General features: G+C 41.9%; 1 protein-coding gene across 1 annotated transcript in view; it reads left to right on the forward strand.

Annotated features, from left to right (window-relative positions):
• The window catches only part of LOC118595658 (putative inactive deoxyuridine 5'-triphosphate nucleotidohydrolase-like protein FLJ16323), a 53,699-nt gene extending 40,099 nt beyond the window's left edge, over window positions 1–13,600 (forward strand). The window contains 25 exon segments of the mRNA XM_036206381.1: window positions 10,099–10,167; window positions 10,169–10,580; window positions 10,582–10,648; window positions 10,840–11,353; window positions 11,355–11,398; window positions 11,401–11,656; window positions 11,658–11,893; window positions 11,896–11,958; window positions 11,961–12,079; window positions 12,081–12,276; window positions 12,279–12,323; window positions 12,326–12,388; window positions 12,391–12,439; window positions 12,441–12,553; window positions 12,556–12,600; window positions 12,603–12,655; window positions 12,658–12,845; window positions 12,847–12,886; window positions 12,888–12,990; window positions 12,993–13,040; window positions 13,043–13,106; window positions 13,108–13,219; window positions 13,221–13,355; window positions 13,357–13,487; window positions 13,489–13,600. Coding sequence (XP_036062274.1) covers window positions 10,099–10,167; window positions 10,169–10,580; window positions 10,582–10,648; window positions 10,840–11,353; window positions 11,355–11,398; window positions 11,401–11,656; window positions 11,658–11,893; window positions 11,896–11,958; window positions 11,961–12,079; window positions 12,081–12,276; window positions 12,279–12,323; window positions 12,326–12,388; window positions 12,391–12,439; window positions 12,441–12,553; window positions 12,556–12,600; window positions 12,603–12,655; window positions 12,658–12,845; window positions 12,847–12,886; window positions 12,888–12,990; window positions 12,993–13,040; window positions 13,043–13,106; window positions 13,108–13,219; window positions 13,221–13,355; window positions 13,357–13,487; window positions 13,489–13,600 — 3,277 coding nt within the window.
• Window positions 13,601–14,791: the final 1,191 nt, after the last annotated feature.

The following is a 14,791-nucleotide window of genomic DNA, read 5'->3' on the forward strand; positions in this document are numbered from 1 at the left end:
AAGGAGATGAGGAGAGGGAACTGACACTGAAGCTTCTGAGTAGGACCTCGAATTGGGTGACGTGGCTGTCAGTGGGAGGGGTATGCGCGTGAAACAGGCTCTGGAATTCCCCACCTGGTTCAGACTCTGGGGTCGGACTCTAAGCAGTTCCCTGATCCTACAATGCCCTTTTAAAGACTCATATTTATCCTCCTTTGTCAGGCACCTTAATTACTTGGTCTTGTTTTCCAACTATCAACAGACCTTAGTATTAATTAATATAACAATATCCTGGGGCTGCAACATCTCCTGCTTTCTAGCCACAATCGTCAAGGCAATCTCCATTCAAAGAGAGGCCCCTTTTGTGCACTATCCAACTGAATCTATGGGAACAAACTAACAAACCTCATTGCTACTCCAAGTCTAACCCGCTTACACCCGACCTCAAGATTTCTAGTGTAGACTTGGGATCTTACCAAATGACATTCCTCAAACCTGGAAACAGGTGTGCCAACCTCTCAAAAGTCTTTCACTAGCACCTTAGCTTATCCAAAGTTCACATTCCTTGAAAGGCCACTGATTGGTCTAATAAAAAGCTGAATGGTCATTAGCTAGGAAGTAGAGGGATATTTTTTCTCCCTGCCAGCAGGCAGAGAGAATAAGTAGGAGGAAGAATCTGGGCTTGGGAGGAGAGAACAAGAGAGAAAGAGAGGGATATGCCTGGGGCCAGCCAGGCAGACACGAGTCAGACAAACACAGAAGAAGCAGGAAAATAGGACATACAGAATGAAGAAAAGGTAAAAGCCCCAATGTAAAATGTAGATGAAGAGAAACAGGTTAAATTAAGCTATAAGAGCTAGTGGGACAAGCATCAGATAAGGACGAGCATTCCTAACTAATAAGTCTCCATGTCATGATTTGGGGGCTGGTGGTCCAAGAAAGCCTGCTATAGGGCCACAGCTTTTGAGCCCAATATAACAATTAAAATACAAACAACTACAAAAAGCGTAGAGATTTCTCTTTGTGAGAGCTAAGCTAAGATCCACCCTGCAACCTGCTTACCTGGAATCAAGCTCCCTCTACACCTGTCCTTTGTGATGTCCCTAATGGTTTTCTTTTTCTTTTTGTCAGTTTGATAGTTGTATGCAATGCATCATAATCATATTTACCCTTTGTTGTCCTCTCTTAGCCACCTTCCATGCCTGCTGAACTCTTCTTCTCCCCAAGCAGCCCCCTCCTACTTTCATGACTTTGTGTCTGGGCACGCCTCCTGAGAATAGCCACAGCTATAGTGTTTCGTGATTGCAATGGCCATATCCGTCATATTCAGAAAACAGTGGTTCATAGGTCTCCTACCCACTTCGAGCTCTTATCTTCTTCCTGACCCCTGTTCTGTGATGCTCTCTGGGCCTTTGAGGGAATATTATAGATAGTCTGTTTAGAGCTGAGGGCTCAAGAGTCACCCATTCTTAGCGCTTTAACTTGTTATGAGTCTCTGCATTTACCTGTACTCTCTGCAAACAGAAGCTTCTCTGACTAACATTGAAAAGCAGCACTAGTTTATGACTACATGTCCATTTAGCAAAATATCAGAAAATCCCCCTCCCTGGCATAAGCATTTGACCAAGTTTTCGGGACCAGGCATATGGTCCCTCTCACAAAGTAGACCTTAGCTCTACACAGAATACAATTGGTTATCTCCCAAACATAGATGTCATTCTTGCATCAAGTCATGCATTATTACATCTGGCCTGATAGTTTAGTATTATAGAATGCAGGGTCCACAGCTGGATAAGTCTGCTGATGAATTTTCTCCTCAAACAGCCAGTATAGCACCTTCTGGAAATGTGAATGCTAACCAACAGGGAGGAAACTGCCTGCTTACTTCCATGTTGGTTTCCTATGCTCTGTGGGCAGTATCTTCAGCAATAGGGTCTGGCAGGCAACTGAAGGTACCTTTTTTCTCCTGGTTTGGGATCCTTTTGGGACTCTCTGGGTAACAACTTATAGGGAGTTATTTCACACTGGAACTGGGAATTTAAAAGTCAAAGGCTTCTGGGAACATCACTGTCCACCCATGCAGAGTACCTCCATTTGAACCCACTTTTCCTTTATTTTTGAGAATTTCACATATGTACACAATGAAATGTGATCATGCATATCCCTTTTAAAAATAATTTTTAGTTAACTTATTAAGTTTCCATTTGCTGTCTCATACATCCTGATTTTTCGATGCCCCACCCTGCAGCCCCCTACCTTTCTGCTACTCACAAACTCCCTTCCCTTTTAAGCTTTTCTGCTTTTTTTTATCCCCCCACCCCATCCAGTTTCATTTCACTTGGGTCTTATTATCCTTCCCAGCACACACATTCTATGGCTCTTTTCTTGCTTCCTGACTGCTATAGATGCTCATTGCTACTTAAACACAGACATCTAAAAATTTGAAGCTAAATCTGCATGTGAGGCACAGCATATGGTGTTTCTCTCCCCCGGCTTGGGTTACCTCACTTAACATAACTTTTTTTCAATCCCATCTCATTCTTTCAAATCTTATCATACTACTGACGAGAATCCTATTCCATAATATAAATGTCCCACAATTCTAATTATCCAGTCATAAGTTAATGAACATCTAGACTGAGTCCATTGCCTAGCTACTGGAACTAGAGCATCAGTAACGTGGATGTGTTGGTATCTCCATTATAGGGTCTAGGCTCCTCTGGGTTTGTGTCCCAAAGTGGTATATAACAAAATCATAAGGAATGTCTATTTTAACTTCTTCAGAAACTCCTACACTGATTTTCATAGTGGCTGAATCAATTTATACTCCCACTAACAGTAAATAAATGTCTCCCTATCCCCACACCCTCACCAGCATTTATTGTCATTTTTACTTGATGACTGCTATTCAAACTGGGTTGAAATGGAATCTCAAAGCTTTAATTTACATTTCCCTATTCGCTGTCAATATTGAGAACTTTTTAAAATGTTTTATTGGTCATTTGTGATTTCTTTGGGGAACTCTGTTCAGCTCCATAGTTCACTTTTTAATTGAGGTGTTTTCTTGATGCCTACTTTTAAAATCTAGGTTGTATTGATTATTGGTGTATGTGCATGCATATGTGTGTCATAGCATACCAATGGAGATCAGAAGACAGCCTTGTGAGGTTGGTTCTCTTCTTCTAAAACTTTCATGTGGTTTCTGGGGGATTGAACTAAGGTCTCTAGTCTTGCATCTTCAAGTGGCAAGTGACTTTATCCTCTGAGCCATCTTGTCAGGCCTTATTTTTTAAATTCTTTATACATTCTAGATATTAAAACTTGGGCAGATGTGTAGCTAGCAAAGATTTTTCTCCCATCTTATAAACTGATTCTTCCCTTGCCTCTTTTCTATGCAGAAAGAAGTCTTTTCATTTCATAAGGTCTGGTTCAACATCTATTAACCTGATTTAAACAGCAACTAGAGACCTGTTTAGAAAGTCCTTATCTACGCCTATCTATTGGATCATACTCCCAACTTTTTCCTGTTGTGGTTTCAGAGTTTTGAGTTTTATATTAAGGTGTTTGATTCATTTAGAGTTGACTTTTGGGCAATGTATGAGAAAATGATCTAGTTTAATTCTTTTACATGTATTTATCCAGTTTCTCCAGAACTAGTTGATGTCTTTTATCTAGTGTGTACTTTTGACAGACATCTTTGTCAAAAATAATGAAGCTGTATGGACTCTATCCTATTCTATTCCAAACTGTTCTATTCTTTGTATTGATCTACATGTCTATTTTGTGCCAAGCTGACTTTCTATGGTTCTGTAGTGTAACTTGAAATCAGTTGAGGCAATACCTCAGCATTATCCTTTAGTTTCGTGATTGCTTAATCAATGTGTGATATTTTGTGCCTGTGAATTTTAGGATTTTTTTTTAAGAGGGACATTAAAATTTCAGTTGAGAGAACACTGTATCTGTAGGTTGATTTTTGGTTTTATGTTCATTTTCAAAATATTGATTCTTCTGATCAGTGAGCCTGAGAATCTGTATTAGTTACTGTTTTATTAGTGTAATAAAACACCACGACCAAGGCAGCTTATAGAAGGAAGAGTTTATTAGACCCAACATCCCAAAGGGCTAGTGTCCATACGGCAGAGACAGGCATGGCGGGAGGCAGCAGGCATGGCAGCTGGAGCTGGTAGCTGGAAGCTGGGAGCTCAGGTTTCAAACCACCAAGCAGGAAAGCACAAAGAGAAAAGTGGAAATGACATAAAGCTTTTAAATCCCAAAGCCTGACTCAAGTAATACACTTCTTCCAGCAAGGCTACATCTCCTAAACCTTCCCAAGTGGTACCACCAATTTAGGACCAAGTGTTCAGATGCCCAAGACTATGAGAGATATTTATTATTCCAACCACCACATTCCACTCTACTATCCATAGTCTTGTGGCCATATTATACCGCAAAACATTGCCTTCTGGGAGCAGATAATGCCTTATGCTCTTTTTTGCACTTTGGAAGCTTAGTTGGGTATTATCCTATCCTGGGGAATCCTTTCCTTTATTCCAAGGAAGATCTGGCCTTTCCTTAATGGTGTTCTTTTCCTTAACAAGGACAGCCTCTTTTCAAGCACAAGCCTTGGCTCTAACATTAAGGCTGCCAGTGTCCTTTTTCTCTCCAAACTGCATATTTTATATTTCTTTCTGAAACATTTTTCTTTTTCATTGTAAACTTACATGTAAGTTAATTGCTAATAACTACACAACAGAGTCAGTAGTAGGATGTCTTGAAATCTCCTCTGTCCAAGAAATTAATCCAATACTTGTCAATGTAGCCACATGCAAGTTCTTAGAACACAGGCAGAAAGCAGCCACATATTTTTTTGCCAAAATGATATGGGAGCAGTCACTAGCCCAATGGCTAATATTGCTCTCCTCTGAAACCTCTTGAGTTAGGCCTCCATGGCTTTTGGCCGCACTATGTTCTAAGTTCCAGTAGGATAGCTCATTAAGTTCTTCTTACAGCATTCAACTGCTTTTACAGTCCAAAGTTCCAAAGTCTTCCACATTCCTCAAAAACAAAAACAAAAACAAAAACCCAGCATGGTCAGGTCTGTCATAGTGCGCTAGCTAGTTTTATGTCGACTTGACACATGCTAGAATTATCTGAAAGGAGGGAACCTCAGTTGAGAAAATGCCTCCATAGATTCAGATGTAGGGCATTTTCACAATTAGTGATTGATGAGGAAGGGCTCAGCCCATTGTGGGTGGGCTACCCCTGGGCTAGTGGTCCTGGGTTCTATAAGAAAGCAGGCTGAGCAAGGCATGGGAAGCATGTACCCCTCCATGGCCTCTGCATCAGCTGTTGCCTTCAGGTTCTTGCCCTCTTTGAGTTCCTGCCTTGACTTCTTTCAATGATGAATAGTGATATGGAAGTCTAAGCTAAATAAACCCTTTCCTCTCTAACTTGCTGTTTTGGTCATGGTATTTCATCACAGCAATAGATACCCTAACTGAGACACATAGCAAGCCCATTCCCTGGTACCAACTTATGTATTAGTTACTTTTCTATAGCTATGATAAAACACCATGACCAAGGCAAGTTTTAGAAGGAAGGGCTTATTTGTGCTTACAGCTCCAGAGGGTTAGAACCCATATGCTAGAGACAGCAGGACAGCATGCAGCAGACATAGTCCACTCTAGAGACTCACCTCCTCCAGCAAGGCCACCCTTCTTAAGCTTACCAAAGGGACACTACCAACTGTGGTGATATTGTGTTCCCCCAAATTATTGTGCACCCTAATAAACTTATCTGGGGTCAAAGAACAGAACAGCCACTAGATATAGAGGCCAGAAAATGGTGGCACACACGCCTTTAATCCTAGCATTCCAGAGGCAGAGATCTGTCTGGATCTCTGTAAGTTCAAAGCCATACTGGACAAAACCAGGCATGGTAACAAGAGCCTTTAATCCCAGGAAGTGACGGCAGAAAGCAGAAAGGTATTTAAGGTGTGAGTACTAGGAACTAGAGCCTGGTTAAGCTTTTAGGCTTTTGAGCAGCAGTTCAGCTGAGATCTATTTGAATGAAGACTCAGAAGCTTCTAGTCCAAGGAAACAGGATCAGCTGAGGAATTGGCAAGGTGAGGTTAGCTGTAGCCTGTTCTGTTTCTCTGACTTTTCAGCATTCACCCCAATATCTGGCTCCCAGGTTTGTTTTTATTAATAAGACCATTTAAGATTCATGCTATAACCAACTAGGGACCAAGAGTTCAAATTGTCTGAGGCTAGTAGAGACATTTATTATTTAACAGTTTGTTTTTCATGTTCTTTTCTTTTTTTACTATCTTCCTTAATTTCTTCAGTACACTAAAGTTTAAATTGTAGAGGTCTTTAAATTCCTTGGCTAGATTTATTACAATGGTTTTGTTTCGAGGTTTTGGTTTTTGATGCTACCATGGATGGGATTGTTTCCCTGACTGCTTTCTCGATATGTTAATTATTGATGTGTAGAAATGATACTAATTATTGTATATTAATATTGTAACTTGCCAAATTGCTAAAAAGTGTTATAATGGGTATTCTGGTTGTCGACTTGACTACATATGAATTAATTAAAACTCAAGTGTCTGGGTACCCTGTGAAGGTTTTTTTTTTTTTTTTCCTCAGTTAAATCACTTGAAGCAAGAAGCCCACTTTTAATCTGCATCGTTTGAGTTGGAAAGACACATCTTTACTCCAGATTTTTTGAGGTGGGAAGATCCATCTTTAATCTGATCCACAGCTTCTGGCCCCAACCTAATAATGGAAGTTTCCTCTTTCTGCCTGCTTGCTCTTTATCTTGCTGGCAAGTCTATTCCTTCACTGGCATTAGAGCCTCTGTCTTCAGGAATCTGGTATATACTAAAGACCAGCTGAGACATCCAGCCTTGTGAATGGAACAACTACTTGATTCTCAGACCTTCCATTGGTAGACAGCTATTGTTGGACTTGCTGGACCACAGGCGATAAGCCATTCTAATGAATCCCTTTTCTGTCTATATATGTGTAGATAGAAAGAAGAAAATTGGATGCTACATAGATAGATAGATAGATAGATAGATAGATAGATAGATAGATATTCATTCTATAATTTCTGTTACCCTAGAGAGCCCTAATACAAATTTTCAGTACCAGAAATGGTTCTAGAGCAACAGAAGTATACTGATGAATTGTTTCTTTGTTTGTTTTGTTTTGTTTGAGACAAGGACAAGCAGTGGCTGTCCTAGAACTCACTATGTAGATCAGGCTGGCCTCAAATTCAAAGATCCACCTCCATCTCTATAAGTTTGAGGCCAGTCTGATCTACAGAGAGAGTTCCAGGTCTACAGAGAGAGTTCCAAGTCTACAGAGAGTTACACGGGGAAACCCTGTATCGAAAACAAAACAAAACAAAACAAAGATCCACCTGCTTCTGCCTCCCAGGTGCTGGGATTAAAGGCATTCATCACTACACACCTGGCTGTAAGGATGAATTTTTTAAAATATGTCTGGAATAGGCTTCCAATTTGACAACACCCACAGTTACTGAAGGTTCTTCAATTACTGAAGCCCCTCCTGGAAGCTAAGAGAGTATTGAAAGCCCATGGTATGAACTATATTACAAACTTAAGGAGATGAACACATTTGATTATCATGATTCACCAGTTGTGAGAAGCAATGGATTTGGTGACTCTGTATATAAAAATTTGACAATTTATGGAAAAATAAGGAAACAGATAATGCTGGTCAGGTGCACTTACCATCTCTCAATAAATTGACAAAGGATAGGAATGAGCTCTGTGATAAAAATTAACCAACTTCTAGTATCTTGGAATACCGTGAAAGACAACAGTGAACTTAGTGATAAAATTGACCAGCTCCAAATTCACACAAAGAGAATCTAAAGATTTCTAAATGTGCCCTGGAAGAGAATCTTCTTTCCAGTGGCCACAGTGTTCAGGTTGTGGAAAATCAACCCCGAGCTCTCATTATAAGGTTAGCTGATTTACAGTAAAAATTCAAGTCCCAGCCTCCAAGAGTGTCATCAGCTAAAGTAAGGATATTAATAAATAAAGAATGGGATCCTGTAACATGGAATGGGGTTATTCAGGAGAAACCTATTGAGGCTGAGAATTTTGAATCCTCAGACTCTCAAGGGTTTATCTCACCTGAGGAAGTAGTCTCTCCACCTGAGCAGAAGAGGAACTCCTGAGCTGGTCAGTGGTGGCACACACCTTTAATCCCAGCACTCAGGAGGCAGAGGCAGAAGGATTTCTGTGAGTTCAAAGCCAGCCGGGTCTACAGAGTGAGTTCTAAGACAGTCAGGGCTACAAGAGAAATCCTGTCCCAAAAAAACAAAAAATTGAAAATAGTAATAATAATAATAATCAGAAGATGTCATCTCACCTCCATCCCCTGAAATATTGTCTTTCCTACTGTCGACTGAGAAAATTAGTCTTCCATTGTCTGCTAAACCAGCAGTGACTTTCCCTGAAGTAGATGCCAGGCAAGACAATACTGGTGTCCTTCAGGGACCCCCAACACTTGCCTCTAGACGGAACCAGACTAAAGGCTAAGCAGGATCCCAGAGAGGAGATAGAGTAAAGTCAATGAGGCATGCTACACTACTAAAGAGCTTAATTCATTCAAGCAGAAGTCTGAGGAATATGTGTGGGAATGGATTTCAAGGGTATAAGATTATAGTGAAAAAAAAGTAAAACTGGATCAGGATGAGTTTATAGATACTGACCCACGGAGTGTGAAAAGACCAAGCAGATGCCATAACGGGCTGCTCAGTCTTCTTTCAGAGGTCAGGCCTCAATTTCAGTTTCCTAAGACTTGAGCAGCAGTTTCTGGGAGGTCCATGAACAAAAGGCATAGCCCTTGTGATAGCTGCTTTTCTGCACGTACTCTGACTGCTCAAGGTTCAGCCAGTTGTTTACTGTCTGAGACCTCTCACCGACTTAGAGCTACGTGCATGGGTCAATGTGAACGTGTGAGGCCAGCCAGTCTCCATGGCAGCTCAAGGACAGAGCCTGGGCCACTGAGTTAGCACCCACAGTCAGTATGGGCTAGGCCAGCCAGCCTCCATGGCAACTCAAGGACAGAGCCTGGGACTTGTCCAGGCCTGTCCAAAAATGATAACTGTAACCCCCAACCAGTAAATTCAAAAGTTACACACCCTTACCTAATCCTGTGACGCCAAGGCTTGTACCACCCTGCTTGCGATTTTTCCCTTTAAAACCCCCTCACCCTGAGAGCTCAGAGCCATCCTTCTCCACGCACTGTGTTGAGTGTTGGACATGGACCAAGCCCTGGGCTTGCTTGTTATCAATAAACCCCTGTATGTTTTGCATTGGATATCAGCTCTTTGATGGTCTCTTGACAGAGGCACAGCAAGTGGAGATTCTAGATTTAAGGTTTCACAGTTAAAAGGGGTGTCAAATTTTGTGTGAATGGTTGGCTGGAGTGTTTGTCAAAAGATGGCCTGCTGAAAAGGAATTAAAGATGCCTGATATCCCCTGGCTTAATGTTGGTGAGGGGACTTTTAGACTCTGGGAAATTGCAATGCTAGAGTGGGTATCCCATGTAAAACCTAATCCACCACAAAGGGAAGGCTCAGGAGTCATGCCCTTCACTACTCCTATAAAATGCAAAATGATTAGAGAGATGTCACCCCATCTGAAGAGCTTTATTGTCCACCTTTCCTTGTGCCAGACCTCAGGTTAGAGATGCTGTTGGATGGATTAAATGCCATGGGTTTAATTGGGCCAGGTGGTGGCACTGAATTGCCAAAGGCAAGGTGATTGCAGTTATTGGAATGGGCAGTGTAGATCAAACAATATTCATAATGGCCTAAGCTGTAATGGTCAGCACAGGCAAAATGGTGGCATGACTCATATGCACTTTGGGTCCTGGCTAACCAATCATGGTGTTTCCAGGCATGAAATAAATAAGAAAGCCTACTACATTTTTATAAAAATCTGTATAAGCAAAAAAATTCTCAAACAACTAAAAGAAGAAAGGCTACATCGGATTGTGGCAAAAGAGAATTTCGGCCCATAAACCAATTTCTAGACTTGACCAAGTTTGCAGCCCCAGAAGCCCTTTAAGGAAGGGGTGGCCAGGTTCTCCTGAGGAAGGATCTTGATAAAATACCTGAAAGTTTTACAGTTGGCCTTTCTCCAGAGGGACCTATGGTCTTTAACAAGGATAACTGTACACTGGAGGAAAGGAAACAATCAGACTCTCCAGGGTCTAATGGATACTGGTTCTGAATTGACATTGATTCCAGGAGATCCTAAATAACATCATGGACCTCTAGTTGAAGAAGGGATTAGAGGAATTTTGGCTGAACTCTGATTCACAGTAAGTATAGTAAATCCCTGAACTCATCCTATGGTTATTTACCTAGTCCCAGAATGTATAATTGGGATAGGTATACTTGCAAGTTGGATGAATTCTCACATTGGTTCCCTGACCTGTGGAGTGAGGGTGATTATAATCAGAAAGGCTAAATGGAAGGCTTTAGGTAAGTTGCCTCTACCAGGAAACAGTGAATCAAAATGGTATTGCATCCCAGGAGAAATTGCAGAGATACAGTGCTACCATCAAGGACTTGAAAGATGAGTATGGTGTGGTTCCCACCACATCTCCCTTTGTATCTGGCTAGTGCAGAAGACAGATGGATCATGGAAAATGGCAATAGACTATCAAAAACTCAATCAAGTAATGACTCTAATTGCAGCTGCTGAACCAGATGTGGTGTCTTTACATGAGCAGATTGACACATCTCCTGGTATATGGTGTGTAGCTATTGATCCACAAGCCCCTTTGTATCTGGCTATTGATCCACAAGCCCTTTGTATCTGGCTAGTGCAGAAGACAGATGGATCATGGAAAATGGCAATTGATTATCAAAAACTCAATCAAGTAATGACTCTAATTGCAGCTGCTGAACCAGATGTGGTATCTTTATATGAGCAGATTGACACATCTCCTGGTATATTGTGTGCAGCTATTGATCGAGCAAATCCATTTTTCTTGATACCTGCCCACAAGGACCACCAGAAGTAATTTACTTTCAGTTGTCAAAGCCAGCCATATACCTTTACAGTTTTACCTCAAGGATATAGTAACTCTCCAACACTGTGTTGTAACTCAAGTTTGAGGGATATTGCTCGTCTATCTCTCCAACAAAACACTACATTGGTCCACTCTATTGACAACATTATGCTAATTGGACCACAGGAGCAGCAGGTAGCAACCACTTTGAACTTGTTCGTAATACACATTAGAGGATGGGAAATAAATCCAATTAAATTTCGAAGACCTTCTACCTCAGTGAAATTCTTAGAAGTCCAGTGGGGAGGTATGCAGAGATATTCCTTCTAAGGTGAAGGCTAATTTATAGCACCTAGTCCTTCTACAACCAAGAAAGAAGTACAACATTTTGTGGGCCTATTTGGATTCTGGAGATGGCACATTCCTCACTTGGGTGTGTTACTCTGCCCTATATACCCAGTGACTTGGAAAGCTGCCAGTTTTGAGTGAAGCCTGGAACAGGAAAAGGATCAACATGTTCAGGCTGCTATGCAGGCTTCTTTACCACTTGGAAGATATGATCAAATAGACCGAATGGCACATGGGGTGTCAGTGGCAGATAGAGGTGCTAGTAGGAACAGTAGCAGGCCCCATAGGTGAATCACAAAAGAGACCTTTAGAATTTTAGAGCAAGTCTCTACCATCATCTGCAGACAACTATTCTCTCTTTGAGAGACAGCTCTCGGCCTGCTTTTGGGTCTTAGTGGAAACTGAACATATGACAATGGGCCATCAAATTACCACGTAACCAGAGGTTCCTATCATGAGCTGGGTGTTAGCTGACCCACCAAGTCATAAAGTAGGACATGCATAAAGCAATCTATAATTACACAAAAGTGGTGTATATGTGATTGAGCCTGAGCAAATCCTGAAGACATAGCAAGTTACATGAAGAAGTTACCCAAATGCCTACAGTTTCTACTTCCATTACAAAGCAGTCTACTGCCAAGTATGCACCTATAGCCTCATGGAGTGTGCAATATGATCAGTTGGCTTGAGGAAGAGAAGTCTAGGGCCTGGTTTACTAATGGTTCTGTATGTTTTGCAGACATTACCCAGAAGTGGAAAGCTGCCCCATTATAACCCCTTCCTGAGCCAATCCTGAAAGACACTGGCAAAGGGAAATCTTCACAGTGGGCAGAACTTCAGACAGTACACATAACCCTACATTTTATTTGGAAGGAGAAATAGCCAGGTTGCAGTTGGTCACTGATTCATGGGTTACAGTCAATGGATTGGCTGATGGTCATGGACTTGGAAAGAGCATGATTGAAAACTGGGTGAGAAAGACATCTGGGGAAAAAGTATTGGGTAGATCTTTCCAAATAGGTGAAGGATGTGAAGAAACTTGTGCAAATGCTCATCAAAAGGTAAGTTCAGCAATCTAGTAGATAGGATGACGTGTTCTACTGACAGTCAGCCTTTCTCCTCAGCCGTTCCTGTCACTGTCCAGTGGATCCATGAACAAAGAGGCATGGTGGCAGAGATGGGGGTTATCCATGGTTTTGACAATATTCTGCTCACCACTTGCTATAGCTGCTGCTGAGTGCCAACAAGAGAGACCAACAATAGAGCCCCAAAATATGGCACTATTCCCCAGGGAAACTAGCCAGCAACCTGGTGGCAGGTTGATTACATTGGATCACTTCCTCTGTGGAAACAACGTTTTGTCATTCCTGGAGCAGATACTTATTCTGGTTATGGATTTGCTTTTCCTGCATGTAATACTTCTGCCAAAATCATCAAGGGCTTACAGAATGCCTATCCACCATTATGGTAATCCACACAGTATTGCTTCTGACACAAGGAATTCACTTCACAGCTAGAGAAATATGACAGTGGGCCCATGATCACAGAACCTACTGGTCTTAGCATGTTCCTGACCGTACTGAAGCAGCTGACCTAATAGAAGATGGAATGGCCTTTTGAAGACCCAGTTGCAGTGCAAATTAGATGCCAGAATAAGGGTCCAATATATGGTACAATTTATCTGGTAGCCAGGATCCATGGTCCAGGAATGAAGGAGTAAAAAGGGAATAGCTCCATTCAGTATCACCCCTGTGATCCACGTGGGAAATTTTGTTTCCTATTCCCATCCTATTCTCATGACCTTGAGTTCCGCTGGCCTAGAAATGTTTAGTTCCAGAGCCAGGAGAGCTCCTGCCAGGAACCACAATAAACATTCCATTGAACTGAAAGCTCAGACTTCCCCCTGGCAACTTTGGACTTCTGGTGCCTTTGAGCCTATAGGCTAAGAAAGGAATAACAGTGGGAGGTGGGGGGAGTAATTGACCTAAATTACGATGGGGAAATTGGATTGCTTTTCCACAGAGGAGCTAAGAGAGATTACATTTGAAGTGCAAGCTATCCTTTAGGGCATCTCTTGGTGCTATGATGTCCTGTGATTACAACAGCCTAGTCCAGGGAGGATGGCAGAGGACACAGACTCATCAAGAATGAAGGAATCAGTCACTCCTCTGAGAAAAGAACCAAGACCTGCTGAGGTGCTTGCTTGAGGATGGGGGAAATACAGAATGCGTAGTAGAGGAAGGTAGCATAAATACCAGCTAAGGTCACTTGAACAGTTACAGAAAGAGGGTTACAATTGATATGAGTGCTTCTGTTGTATTTTTTAAAGAATGTGTTAGTACAATATTTTTCCCCTCAATTTCTTTATCGTGTGATGTAACATCAATAAAGAGAACATCAATGGTTATCATATTTAAGTTTGAGATACTCAAAAGAAGGTCCTTCAAGGGACATTGCCACCTATTCTAAATTTATAATGCATTTGCAGTTGTATGAGGGGTAGTTGTAACGTGGTTAAATATACAATGTATTTGTGATTGTACGTGGAATTGTGTTTAGTTGTTATTATGACCTGGTTACCCCCCCCCCACTCCCCCCCCCCCCCCCCCCCCCCCCCCCCCCCCAGCACATGGTTTTCATTTGGAAATTAGTTGACAAGGGGTGGGCTTGTGATGGTTCTTGTCAACTTGACTATATCTGGAATAACTTAAAACCCAGAAGTGGGGGGCACATCTGTGAGGGATTTCTGCTTAATTTGAAGTGGGAAGATCTTCTAATTGGAATCTTTGAAGTAGAAAGACACACCCTTCATCCAGATCTTTAGCCCAAATCTAATCTGGGCCATGTCTTCTGCTGGTGGCCTATGTAAGGACACAGAAGAGGGAAACTGCTGCTCCTTTCCTGCTTGCTCTCATCTTGCTAGCAAGTCCATTCCTTCACTGGCATGAGAGCTACTTCTTTGGAATTCCAGCATATACTGTAGACCAGCTGAGACATCCAGCTTTGTAGACTGAGCAATTACTGGATTCTTGGACTTTGTTCATAGGCTGCAATTGTTGGACCTCAGGCTGTAAGTCATTCTAATAAATCCCCTTTCTATATATATAGAGAGGTTCATTCCATAAGTTCTGTTAGTCTAGAGAACTCCGGCTAATGCAGGGATCCAGGGAGCATTTTTTTTTTCCCTTGCCAGTGCCGGAGATTAAGCATTAGATAAGCGATCCAGCCCAAAGAGACTGGGGGCTGGACAGACTCCCTGGCTGGCAGACAGGTAGGAGGCGGTGGGGATGGAGAGGGAATGAAGGTGGTGAATTTCCAACACAGCAGGCTTCTTCCTCATCCTTGTTTTGACTTGAAACAAAAACCTGGCAGCTTAAAACAAAGGCTGTGTAGGCTTC

The sequence above is a fragment of the Onychomys torridus genome, chromosome 14 (assembly GCF_903995425.1).
Source record: "Onychomys torridus chromosome 14, mOncTor1.1, whole genome shotgun sequence".
Taxonomy (NCBI): Eukaryota; Metazoa; Chordata; class Mammalia; order Rodentia; family Cricetidae; genus Onychomys; species Onychomys torridus.